Source organism: Lissotriton vulgaris, chromosome 8 (assembly GCF_964263255.1).
Source record: "Lissotriton vulgaris chromosome 8, aLisVul1.2, whole genome shotgun sequence".
Classification (NCBI taxonomy): domain Eukaryota; kingdom Metazoa; phylum Chordata; class Amphibia; order Caudata; family Salamandridae; genus Lissotriton; species Lissotriton vulgaris.
In genome coordinates, this window is record NC_141696.1 from 495,972,168 (window position 1) to 495,985,730 (window position 13,563).

The following is a 13,563-nucleotide window of genomic DNA, read 5'->3' on the forward strand; positions in this document are numbered from 1 at the left end:
TCCAATATCTCAATAATTTCTATTAAGTCTTATACAAGTACTTTACTTCAAAAGAAAACATAAGAAATCAGTGCCCTGGTGCACGTGATTATAAACAAGACATAAAAGAGTGTCAAGTGGAATCAAGGGGGAGGAGTGGTGTCAATTACCCTGAGAAGTAGTGGTGGATTGAGGCTTTGGAAGACATCCTGTCTAATTCCATGTGCAACGTTTAGTCCTGAGGATGGTCTCGGTGAAAAGCATACAATAGAGACCGAAACGTCGACGCATATACACCGTTTGGTTCATAATTATCCAAACAAGGATTTGTATATATTATATTGATGGATTAGCTGACTGCATGTACAGAAGCACCCTATGTATATATTTGTATATTACATACTGTACCAACGGTGTACCACACTACAGGAAATGTACAGGAAATTGTAGTGTTGTTTGTGTTGCCTATCATTTGAACTCCTAGAATCTTGTAAAAAATTTAAAGGATCATTTTCTAAACAATATATATAAAACAATTTGGGAGATACCATGTTTCTTATGTTTTCTTTTGAAGTAAAGTACTTGTATAAGACTTAATAGAAATTATTGAGATATTGGAAATGATTCCTCAAGGAGCCTTCTTCTATTTAACTTGAAACCTTTAGAGCAGGGGTCTTCAAACTGTGGGGCGCGACCCCCAGGGGGGCCGTGGAGCGATGCAAGGGGGGTCGCGCCTTCACAGTGTCACTTCTGCCCTGGCCTCCAGGGCTTCAGCCCCCCCTCTTCCCCCATCCTGTGTCTCAGCCCGGCTGCTGCAGTGCAGCTCGCGCTCCTGGGGCCTCAGCTGGGCAGTGTCTGGAGTCTTATCTCCGGCCGAGTTTTTCACAGGTCATTTAAGACCATTAGCATATTTACATGCCTTTGTTAACTGATTACCAACGCTTCATTTTTTTATGGTTTCAGTACCCCCTGGGCCCCCACTCTGCCTATTCCTTACATTTGTATTTTTACACTTACTGCTGTAGTGTGAGAATGCATTTAATGAAAAGAAATATAAAGTTGTGTTGCCAAAAGAAACATGCCTGCTATGTGTTGTTTAAATATCCTGCAGAGACCTGCTCTTGACACTAAATTGAGTTATAAATAAAAAAGTATGTATTAATTAGTTATGTGACTTTTCTGTTTTAATTCTCTTTAATTATTAGTCATGGATAATTGAGGCAGCCCGCGAACACAACTAAAAGTGCTTTCTATTCATATTTGCTGTTCTACGTATTCACAGATAAGTGCAAAAAATACAGCTGTAGGTGACTGCTTATTTCTGGGCCATCAAAATAATGAGCTGGTAACCCTAATCATTAGACTGGAAGTTTGTTGCAGGATCAGCACATTATTTATTTCCTCCACCCTCGAACCCTGATTAATGCCATTATAGCAATAGTTTAACTTATATCTGAAACCCTACGCTTCAAGTTTCTGGGAATGCACCCTGCTTTCAGACTACTCACTTCTCATTCTCGCCTTCACGTTCACCCTGCACTCACACTGATCACCATGCACTCACACCAATCACCATGCACTCACACCAATCACCATGCACTCACACCATTCACCCGTTCACCCTGCACTCACAGTGATCACAGTGCACTGACACTGATCACAGTGCACTCACGCTGATCACAGTGCACTCACACTGATCACCATGCACTCACACCATGCACTCACAACATTCACCCACTCACCCTGCACCTACAGTGATCACCATGCACTCACACTGATCACCATGCACTCACACTGATCACCATGCACTCACACTGATCACCATGCACTCACACTGATCACAATGCACTCACACTGATCACAATGCACTCACACTGATCACAATGCACTCACACTGATCGAAATGCACTCACATCATTCACCCGCTCACCCTGCACTCACACCAATCACCATGCACTCACACCATTCACCCGCTCACCCTGCACTCTGTGATCATAATGTACTTACAATGATCACAATGCACTCACACTGATCACCATGCACACACACTGATCACCATGCACACACACTGATCACCATGCACACACACTGATCACCATGCACTCACACCAATCACCATGCACTCACACCATTCACCCGCTCACCCTGAACTCTCAGTGATCATAATGTACTCACAGTGATCACCATGCACTCACACCATTCACCCGCTCACCCTGCTCTCACAGTGATGACTTTCCACTAAAAATTTGCTTGCATTGTTCACTCTGTACCTCACCCTGCAGTCACACGAGCACACTTCTCACCCTGCACTCATGTGACACTCCACTCACCTGTCCTCCCCCCCTTACTGCTCAATCTTTTGCTCACTCAAACAAGGCCATCACTAACCATGCACTTATTCGTCCCACTCTGCACTTACAGCCGAACCCAAATTCATATGGTCACCTCACTCACCCTGCAGTCACTCCTTTTACCCTACTCTCACACTGTTGCCTTGCTCACCATGCAGTCACATGGGCACTCTTGTCACCCACACAGTGCAGAAGGTTAAAGTGCCTGGTACAAAGAAGATGTACTATGCACATCACAGAACTGAGTGTGAGTAAACTATGGGTAACGCTATAAACAAAATGAAATGTTTGTCAGACCGGTGCTATAATGAGATGAGGTGTATTGTTGGTGAGTGGTAGTGAGGGAATTCATGGAGAAGGTGGAAAGACTTTTGCACCGTGTGCGACCAGTGCTTCGACAAGCCCGGGCTGGGAGTGTTAACCCCCCCCCCCCCCCCCCCCTCCCCCCGAAGTTCGGGTCCACTGGAGCCCCTGCTTCTGCCTATTATTTACATTTGTAGTGCGCTACTGTTCCCAAAAGGTGTCCTGGGGCTAATAACCATCTGCCTGCAATGTGAGAGAGGGATCCTGGGTTGAGAGAGGAGAGAAGAGAGGGATGGAAGGAAGGGGGTGAGAGGAAAGGGGCATGGGTAAACTGTTTAACTCTGCACAAGACCGCCACAGTTTGAATGCACCCTTGCTGCTCCCGGCCATGGCCAGGTGAGCTTCTAATGTGGCAGCGCGTATTCCTGCGGATTGGGAGGCCCTTCACAGAGGTTGACTAGACATCTTTCTGAAGTTAATTGCTGTATTTTGGTTATAAACTGGTACTGATGGGGTGAAATCTTTCCTCAGTATTACTGTGTTTAAAAAAATTCTAAATAATAAAGCAATGCTACCCCAAAATAGGCAGCATCACAGAACATTATTTACATTTTCTACTCACACAATTTAGTCAAGCCTGTCGCATAATTTGGTCCTCACCTTCCTAATAACCTAGAGGTTTAGAATTTTTTGTCAGGAGGGGGTCCTTACGTTTGAAAATGTTGACAGGGGGGTCTCGGCATCCAAAAGTTTGAAGACCTCTGCTTTAGAGTGACATGTTTGCGCTTTACAAATAGGAATGATTTATTAACCAAGTTGCAGCAGCGGCCGGTGCAGGTAAGAGTATTTGGGACCTTTTTTGGGGGGGTGGGAGGGGGAATTTCAACGACGATGATGAGGGAAAATTAGTTATTTAATTTTCCCTTGTTATCGTCCGTTGAAATCCCCCCCTCCCCCACAGGGCCCCACCGGCTCACCACTCTCACCTGCAGGGGGCCGCTGCTGCCAAGTCGTGCTAACAGCCTCAATAATTGATTGAGAATAATGCATGTGTCTGTAGCAGAAATCAGCCGTCCCCTACAGGTCTAAACAGAATTCACCTAGAAAAGAAGTATTGATTCATTATTTTCCATGAAATTAATATTCTGCTGTTCTCTAAGTGGAGGTGAAAGCTCTTGCGTCTCAAACATATTATATCTCTTTTTAAGTTGTAATGCCTTAAACCTTAAAGCGCCTCATAGTCAGATGCTGACATAACAGTGCATTGCATGGCATTGTTCTGTAGGTGTGCATGTTGTTAATCGTGCTTACAGGTTACCCACAATATGAACATAGAACACAGCCAACATAAGCTTAATGAGACTGATCTTAAAAGTAGACAGGAAGCCCAAAGCTATGCCTTTTACTACAATCAGCCTGTATATATGCAAGCTTGTGTTCCACTCCTTGTAACAAAATATATGGTTAGCACAAACTGTTGTAATGTCAAAGGCAAGGGGACACTATTAATGCAGGGGTGTTCCTGTGTGTCAATGCAAGGAAATAATAATTAATTGTTGGTGAATCATAACTTTCGTGGGATATACTGAATTGGTATAGGTTTATTTTTAAGGAAACCTCTTTATTTTGTTAGGCAGTAGGACCGGTCTTTGTTAATAATTGTGTGTGGTGAAATGTACTAAGTATGCAATAATTCCACTGAATATTCTGCTTAATGTGCCTGCTGTGTCTGGAGAGTTTGTTGCATATATTTTCTTTGCATTGTCTCATAATCCAGTGCCCCCCATGCAGCCCCACTTACCCACCGCTGTTACCTGCACGGACCGCGGCTGTAGGGTTTCGACCTCAGGAGTCCCCTTTGCAGGAGGAGTATGCGATAAATACAACCCCTGAGGAAGCCATCTTGTTCTTTATTTGATTATCTTCATTTGTAACCTCCCTTGAGGTCTGGCCCTTTTACTTCTGATGTTACACTGTCTGTGTTATTTAGTCTGTAAGCACTATTTCTTTAGTGAGTTTTGTATTACTGCAGGCACAACGTGCTTTACACCAACATTCAGCGCGACATGCGCACTTTCACTTTCCAAGCAGCCGGGACAATGGCGGCTGCTTCTTTCGAATGCTATAGATCTCGCATTTAGGAGAGTTTGAGCTAAATGCTGCAAATGCGATACCTGTTGCGATTCTTGTTGTATTACAAATATTTTGGTGGGTTGGTTCCAAGCACCCCATGCCACAGTTGCACCTAATAGAGGCCGCGCCAATTTTTTTCTTTAGACGTGGCTTGTCTAAGTAAAGGGACGTGGTCTCTATTAAGTGCGAGCGCGGCATGGGGCGCTTGGAAACATAACATATTTGCAATTCAATAGGTCTCGCATTTGCGAGAATTTAAGCTATTGACATTTACAGTGCCAATAGCTCAAATCCGAGACCTATTGCATTGGAAATGCTTGTGTTTTTTTATGACCAAGCCAGGGCATTGGCCACAATTTGCAGTAGGGCCCTTGGCTCTCTTGCTAGGCCACTGGGAGGGTTTGTTTTAAAATAAATTATAATCTTGAGTTGTCCCTTCCTGTACATTCAACAACATTAGTCACATTCCACTGCTTCTCTGTGTTCTTAACCTGCGCCGATGGAAGTATGTAATTTTGTGTCCTTCATTTTCCATATAATTGTGACTTTGCTGTTCTTGCCATCATTTTCTTCATCATTTTCACAAACAAAATGTGTTTCTAGCGCAAGCGGATAACAAGTGGCTAAAAACTCTACCACGTGTTACTGTGCAGCGGAAGGCCAGATCACATTTCAGTTTCTTATGGCTGTATTTCTATGGTAAAGTGATATTAATCGAAGTAAAACCTTTGCCCTCACTGTGTTAACGTGTAAAAATGAGAAAATAAAGAATGAATGCCGTGGTGCGATACTTTACTATCATAACTATTTATTTGGAAGGTCTTCTGCCAGAAGTACATAGAAGCTCATTAGTATATTGATGGAGGTTTGTGATGTAGACACAAAAACAGGATTGTGGTGATGAAATTGAGACAGATCAGCACGTTATGTTTACATTGGCATTCAGAGTATGTGTGTACATATGTAGATCAGGGCGCGGCCTCTTTTATTGGATTGCTAGTCATAGTCGTGAGGTATGGAGGGCTTGGATGCAATTTTATGACTGTGTTTTCCAGTCTTAAGAGGTAGATCATAATGTTGTGCTTGAACCCAGGCGGGGAGGTGGCAGTTCTGACCTGGCGGGGTGGGGTGGGGGATTTGGGCTTTCAATGTCCAAGATATGGGAAAAATTAGCGCCCAAAGGGTACCTCGCTGTGTGTATTAGTAGAAAATCATTATGTTTGGTGTCTGTGGGGTGATGCAGGAGGGTGTCTGTGCAAGAATACACAGCATTTTAGTGGAACTTACAGTGTGAGAGTTCAACTTGATCATCACTAGGGTATTGTTTAGAATTGAGATTTAAATTAAAAGGAGTTGTCACAAGGAAATTGAATTCTAATCTCGAAGAATTTAGTTATCAGCACCAGTAACATTGTAAAACAAGTGTGTTCATGCACAGAATGAAAAAGCTGTGATCCATGTAAAGGTTGCCCACCCGTAATTCATGCTCTCTTCCAGTGTGGAAAAGCAAGCAGAGTGTTTTTACCAGGTTCACTGTGAATGTCCTTGGTAACCCCAGGCGTAGTAGCGCTACGTGTAGTTTCGCAAAGTGCACCTCGCACTACGCAAGCTATTCGTAGCTACGTGAACTGCCTAGTGCAGTAGGGAAAATGCTGTTCACACTGATTGCACAGTGCCGGATGATTGTTCGCACAGTGCAATCATTGCAAACGGCATCTTGCACAGTACAATTTGTCATTTTCTGCCGCTTGAGTAGATTTGTACTCGAGGGGCAGCTTTCTCAACGCGGACTGGTAGTTTCGCATTAGGAGCTGTCGCGAGCATACATGACCACTCGCAATGAGAAACCTGACCTCCCCGCGTTGAGAATCTTGCCATGAGGTTTATTTTACATGCTCGCGATCGGCAACTTGATGTTGCTGATTGCGAACGAGGAAGAAGTATCGCCGGGATGTTGATTTTGCTCGCTCGCGGTTGCCAACTTGATGTTAAGGACCGCTAGCAAGTAAAAAAATGCCCACTATGTGTTTTTGCACTGTTCTACGTGCAATTTGCGTAGTGCGTAGTAGCACAAACTATGCACGCTCCACGAGCGAGGCGTAGTCCTACGCCGAGGTTAAGCCCTGGGCTTGATGGACATTGGAAAATGTGACCATATATATTTGTTGACCTCTGAGAATTAAGAGGAATTTTTGGTCTCTTGGCTCTGTGCGCATGGCAAGACCATGGACGATTAATGTGGCTGGCACCCATATTTATTGGCACAGTTACTCCTACGTAAGTCAAAATCTGGGGGTTGTGGCGCTATAAAGCACCTGAAGTCTGAAATTGTGATCATGAAAACCACATTGATCAAGAGGAATACTTGATTATAAGAAACTGGCTAGGTCAATCAATCAATCAATCAAAGACATTTATAGAGCGCACTACTTACCCGTAGGGTCTCAAGGCGCTGGGGGGAGAGGGGGTGCCGTTACTGCTCGAACAGCCAGGTCTTCAGCTTCTTCCTGAAGGAGAGGTGGTCTTGGGTCAGGCGCAGGTCGGTCGGGAGGGTGTTCCAGGTCTTGGCGGCCAGGTAGGAGAAGGACCTTCCTCCTGTTGTCGCTCTTCGGATGCGGGGGACGGCGGCGAGGGCGTGGTTGGCTGATCGGAGGTGGCGTTTGGGAGCGTAGAAGTTGATTCGGTTGTTGAGGTAGCTCGGGCCTTGGTCGTGTAGGGCTTTGTGTGCGTGGGTGAGGAGGCGGAAGGTGATTCTTTTGTTGACGGGGAGCCAGTGCAGGTCTCTCAGATGTCCGGAGATGTGGCAGTTTCGTGGGATGTCGAGGATGAGTCTGGCTGAGGCGTTCTGGATCCGCTGGAGTCTCTTCTGAAGCTTGGCGGTGGTGCCGGCGTAGAGGGCGTTGCCGTAGTCCAGTCGACTGGTGACGAGGGCCTGGGTGACGCGTCTTCCTGGTCTCGGTGGGGATCCACCAGAAGATCTTCCGTAGCATGCGTAGGATGTTGAAGCACGCCGAGGAGATGGCGTTGACTTGCTTGGTCATGGAGAGGGAGGAGTCCAGGATGAAGCCCAGGTTGCGTGCGTGGTCTGTTGGTTTGGGTGCGGTGCCCAGGGCGGGAGGCCACCAGGAGTCGTCCCAGGCGGAGGGCGAGGAGCCTAGGATGAGGACCTCCGTCTTGTCTGAGTTCAGTTTCAGGCGGCTGGTCGTCATCCACTCGGCTACCTCTTTCATCCCTTCGTGCAGATTGGCTCTGGCGGCGTCGTTGGTCAGGGAGAGGATCAACTGGGTGTCGTTGGCGTAGGAGATTATGTTGAGGTTGTGTTGGCGTGCGATGGCCGCGAGGGGGCTCATGTAGACGTTGAAGAGGGTGGGGCTCAGCGAGGATCCTTGAGGGACGCCGCAGATGACTTCGGTGGCCTCTGACTTGTACGGTGGTAGGCGGACTCTCTGTGTTCTTCCGTCGAGGAAGGAGATGATCCATTCCAGAGCCTTCTCCTGGATTCCGACGTTGCTGAGGCGCTGTACTAGTGTGCGGTGGCAGACAGTGTCGAATGCCGCGGAGAGGTCTAGGAGGATGAGGGCCGCTGTTTCTCCGTTGTCCATCAGGGCTCGGATGTCATCGGTGACGGCGATGAGGGCGGTCTCGGTGCTGTGGTTGGCTCGGAAGCCAGACTGTGAGGGGTCGAGGGATCCATTCGTCTCGAGGAAGGCGGCCAGCTGCTTGTTGACGGTCTTCTCGATGACTTTGGCTGGAAACGGGAGGAGCGAGATGGGGCGGTAATTCTTGAGTTCGGTGGGGTCCGCTGTGGGTTTCTTGAGTAGAGCGCTGAGTTCAGCGTGCTTCCAGCTCTCAGGGAAGGTGGCGGTGTTGAAGGAGGTGTTGATGATGTCTCGCAGGTGGGGTGCGATGACAGCGTCGGCCTTGTTGAAGACGTGGTGGGGGCAGGGGTCGGTCGGAGATCCTGAGTGGATGGAGTTCATTGTGCGGACTGTGTCTTCGGTGCTGATCGGGGTCCAGGCGCGGAGGGTGGTGGTGGGGGGTGGTGGTTCGGTCGTGGTGTGCGTTGGTTGGTTGTTGAAGCTGTTGTGTATGTCCGCGATCTTGTTGTGGAAGTATGAGGCGAGGGAGTTGCAGAGGTCTTGTGATGGGGTGATGTCGTTGTTTCCTGCGCTGGGGTTGGAAAGCTCTTTCACGATGTTGAAGAGTTCCTTGCAGTTGTGTGCGTTGTTGTCCAGCCGGTCCTTGAATGCAGTTTTCTTGGCGGCGCGGATCAGCTGGTGGTGCTTCCGGGTGGCAAGCTTGAAGGTGGTCCTGTTGTTCGGTGTTGGTTCCCTTCTCCAGACTTTCTCGAGGGCTCGGCAGTTCTTCTTGGAGCTCTTGAGTTTGTCGGTGAACCATGGGGATTTCTTGCTGCCGGGTCTGCTGGGCGGGGTATGCTAGGTGGCATACTTAAGGGAAATTAACCCGTTCCGTGCTCGCGTCGGCCTACGGTCGACACGAGCACTACCTTCTGGGTGCTGTGCACGACCGTTGGCCGACGCAGTCCCGTCCACTCAGTAGAACGCCCGCACCGCGGTAAACGGGTTAATAAGAGAAAAATGTGATGGGTGAAATGCTTGAATTAATCTCAGCCACTTGTAATTACTGTAAATGATAGTCCATCTTCAGTTCCCCACTGTGCTGTTACAATTCTCAGCCCAACAGGGACACTCCATCCGGTAATGCATGGTACAGTTTTCGGTGAATGGAAACACAAGCAACCTGGACAGACTTCTGCTTTGGTCCCTGTGGCGCATAGTAACTAAAGCTAAAAGAAATAGGATGCGATGATGAATGCTTGAATTGCTCCAAGTCAATGTTTAATTCTTTGAGATACATTCAAGTCCTTCATTTTATTTTTTTACACCAACCCGAACATGCAAATCCATTCGGGCCTCTCCCCAAAAGCGACATCCTATCACAAAATTAGCAGAAGCAGTACTCAACAGTGTAACACCACAGAAAGTGGTATCACAGGAAATGATGCCACAACCCTATCGACCCCTTACTCGATCTGACATTGACTTATTCTCTAGTCTATTCTGTTACCTTTATTTATTTAGGGTTCGTTATCCTATAATCCTGTTTTGTTTTTTAACCTTGAAACTATTTGGAAATAGATTGTTGAAACTCAGTGGGTACGGGTAGGTGCAGACATCTGTTAGCTGAAACATTTTCAAATCGGCACAAGTTGAAATCCTACCTTAGTCATCTTGTTTAAAGATACAGAGTTCAAACATACTACTGGGAAGATGGCAGGGTCACCTCACAGCACCAAGAGGTCAAACAGTTGGCCCACACTCTCCCAGTTACAAATGTAACATGACATATCATTTTTTTTTTGCAGCCAACCTCCATTTCGCTCAGTCAAAACCAGTTGGCCCACGCTCTCCCAGTTAAAAATGTAACATGACATATCATTTTTTTTTTTAGCGAACCTCAGATTTCGCTCATACAAAACCAGTGAAATTGTGCAGTTATAGTTGCCTGAGCTAATTATAACTTACGCCCCTGCAATGCACTGCTTATGAACTCGGATATTACATCACTCATGACATGGTCAGTGACATCATCATGACATTACTAATCAGACTAATCAGAGGGTTCGCGACTGCTTAGAAAATTAAATAATATAAACATCAGTATCAATATATAAGTAAAATGTACAATGAACATTTTAAAACAATAATAAATATGAAATTGTAAGCTATACATTAGTATACATTAGTACACTAGTATTCTGAGGATTATTTGCGAGAACAGTGCAAATACATGAAACAGTGTGTATATATAGTAGGATGATTGTGACGAGTGACCTCAATTGAATTTTGGAAAGCTCCCACCTTCCTTTTTAAAATAAAATTTCGATTTCTTTTATATTTGTTTGTTAATTAAATACATTTCATTGTTGTTTAAGGAATGCTAATTTCTGTATTTTTTGTGTATTGTTTTGCAATTCAAATCAATGAAAATGCTTAGGTTTCAGGCTTCCAATATTGACTCAGTGGGATCCCCAGGCTCCAATAATTAATTAGTCGGGTCCCCAGGTTCCAGTAATGATTAAGTGGGGGTCCACATAAGTGAAAAGGTTACGAACCATTGTTCATTAATTTAAGTCAAATATGTGACTAGATTGCACACACATCTTCCCAGCAAGCGCATTAATCGCCAGAGCTATCTTATCGCAGTTATACCCTGGAACGTACTTCGGTCACAAAGTTCTTTGCAGCAAGCGCCTACATCCAGGTCTCGAGTCAGGGTACCACGAGGGTGGACGGCACTAATTTTTAGAAATAAACTGATGATTTTAACTACTGGTGTATATTAGAGTGTTTTCAAATGTTGTAGGATTCTATTACATTATTTACTGTTCACAGAGTTCCCAAAATGACTGTTAGCCACTATTTAGTGATAATTACAGTTATAACTAGACTGTAAGGTTAGCTTTTTTGGGTCGAATATAGCCTCCCCCAAACATCTCAGGTTGGCTATATTACGACATAAGGTATATCCTTAAGCTCAGGGACTTCTTTTCTTTTTATGCATATGTATTTTGGGCAAATGTCGAATTTTGATAAGTAATGCTGCAAGGATAACGACCTGTGTGCGCTACTTAGAGTGTCCCAGTGGCCTTGCGCAGTCCTAAATTGCGATAAGCGATATTTGCTGCACATGGTGAATCTGCCAGGAAAATGCTGTGTCCCCCTTGGGGGGGGGGGGGGGGGGGGGATTGGCATTGCTAGGGGGAGGGGGCTAGCGGGTTCGGGCCAGCCTATATCTTTCTGTGGCCCCGTAAACAGTACAGGCTTTGTACTTGGTGCAAACCACCTTTCGTGACGTCACTTCCTGTCGTGACGTCACTTTCGGTGACAGCGTCCCCCCCACTTCTTTTTTTAGGACTTGTGCCCTGCCTATATCCCTTAGAATATTTGAAAATGCTGCCTGATTGTGACCAGATAAGTAAACCAGGACTATTAACTATTACGGGTCTCCTTGTTAAATTTGGGGGCAGGGTTTTTGAAACTAAATACATAAGTTGTAAGTCAGTCTGTGCTCATCATAACTCCTTTCTTTACGACTCTTCCACCACATTTCTGCTATGACCGACGCCCTCGCTCCCCAAATCATGGGTTCCGAGTTTTTTTGTATTTATTTTATTTCCGGCACGAAATGACCAAGATGAACACAGAAAGCACAGCAAATGCAAATGGACATATTGGAGATCCCTGCATTTTATGTCAGTTTTTCAATTAGAACCAAGAGTGCAGAATTTTGAAATGTGCTGCAAATTTTTCTAAGAAATATTGCCAAACGGGTGTGAAATGTTTCCCATCTGGCCCTCATTTTAATTAATGTGAAGTAGAAATCAGTTTTCGCTGCAAATGCGCAAACGCTGCTCATGGCACGTAGTTGTCAGATTAAACCACTCTCTAAGCATATAGTTAGCTCATGAGAAGGATGCCTGCACGGGAACTCTGTAAAATAACAGGTGTTATGGTTATTCCACTCTAGGATTCTTATTTTACCGACTTAGGTTGAGTCTGCCTAGATTCAAACTCGTGGCCGGCAGATCAGAGCAGATGTCAGCAGCGAGGGTTAACTCGCAATTTTCCTGCTGCCAGTGAAGCGCAATTGCCGCAACTTGCGGTGCAAATTTACTTTTTGATGATGCACACTTTATAAATGTATGACTCCTTATTCTTTGAGCAGCATGGAAGAACCGTCTTTCTGACCAGCATTGTCAAACTGTCTTTAATTTGAATTCATGTTCAGTAAACTTAGTAATGTGTACAAATGGATTTTCCATGCCAATTAATTTAGGTTAGCAACTTTTTTATTGATTTTAGCACAAAAACTGTTACAGCTGTGCAATTTTCCCTTAAGTCGATGAAACTTGGTGCGTTATTGTGCCTTTCTCGTGTATGTTTCTTTCCAGTGAATTTAGAATCTAACGTGTTTGCTCTTTTCGTATCAACAGGTTTTTCTCATTCAGCCTTCACATTTGGTATTGAAAGTCACATCAGCCAGTCTAACATCAACGGAACACTAGTGCCCCCTGCTGCCCTCATCTCAATCCTGCAGAAAGGCCTGCAGTATGTGGAAGCTGAGATCAGCATCAACGAAGTGAGTATGGAAGCTAAAGTATATTGAGTTGTTTTTCGATAAAGAGCGGGACAAGACATTTCTATTTGCAACCCTGGATTGCCTAGGGTCGCTGGTGTGCGAGTGCAAACGTGCACATGCGTTCTTGTGTGTGTTTTGTGGCCAGGGGGTCGTTTGTAGAATGGTGTCAGGTTATTAATTGAAAATATTAATATTGGGTCCAGAAAGAACAGATCATATTTTTATAGCAAGGGTTGTTAAAACAGCAAGCTAGAACCACATTTTTAGGTCTCGCTTAGACAGCGCTTGTGCTGTCTCTGAGAGACATGCTGTCTTCTGGAAATTGTATTTAACCCCTTCGCCGCAGGGCTAATCCCCCGCTGTGCTGGGGGGAGGGGGTGCGCGCAGCGCCGCAGTGCTCGTGACAAGCTCAGCTCGTCACGCTGCACGGTGGCGCTGTGCTCATGACGAGCCGAGCTCGTCATGTCAACGCCCGTTTCTTAGAACGCTCAGCACAGCAGGGGAATTAGCCCCGCGTGTGAGTGCCGCGCGGGTCGTGACGAGCTCAGCTCGTCATGAGCACATCGCCACCGTGTCTCATGACGAGCTCAGCTCGTCATGAGCACGGAAGAGGTTAAAAGCTCCGCCCATTTTC

General features: G+C 45.7%; 1 protein-coding gene across 11 annotated transcripts in view; it reads left to right on the forward strand.

Moving 5' to 3' along the window:
• LOC147697229 (F-box-like/WD repeat-containing protein TBL1X) overlaps positions 1–13,563 on the forward strand; it is a 929,968-nt gene that overhangs the window by 754,990 nt on the left and 161,415 nt on the right. For all 11 annotated transcript variants that reach the window (XM_086934318.1, XM_086934313.1, XM_086934320.1 and 8 more), the window contains one exon: positions 12,784–12,929. In XM_086934318.1, coding sequence (XP_086790444.1) covers positions 12,784–12,929 — 146 coding nt within the window. The remainder of the gene's footprint in view (positions 1–12,783; positions 12,930–13,563) is intronic.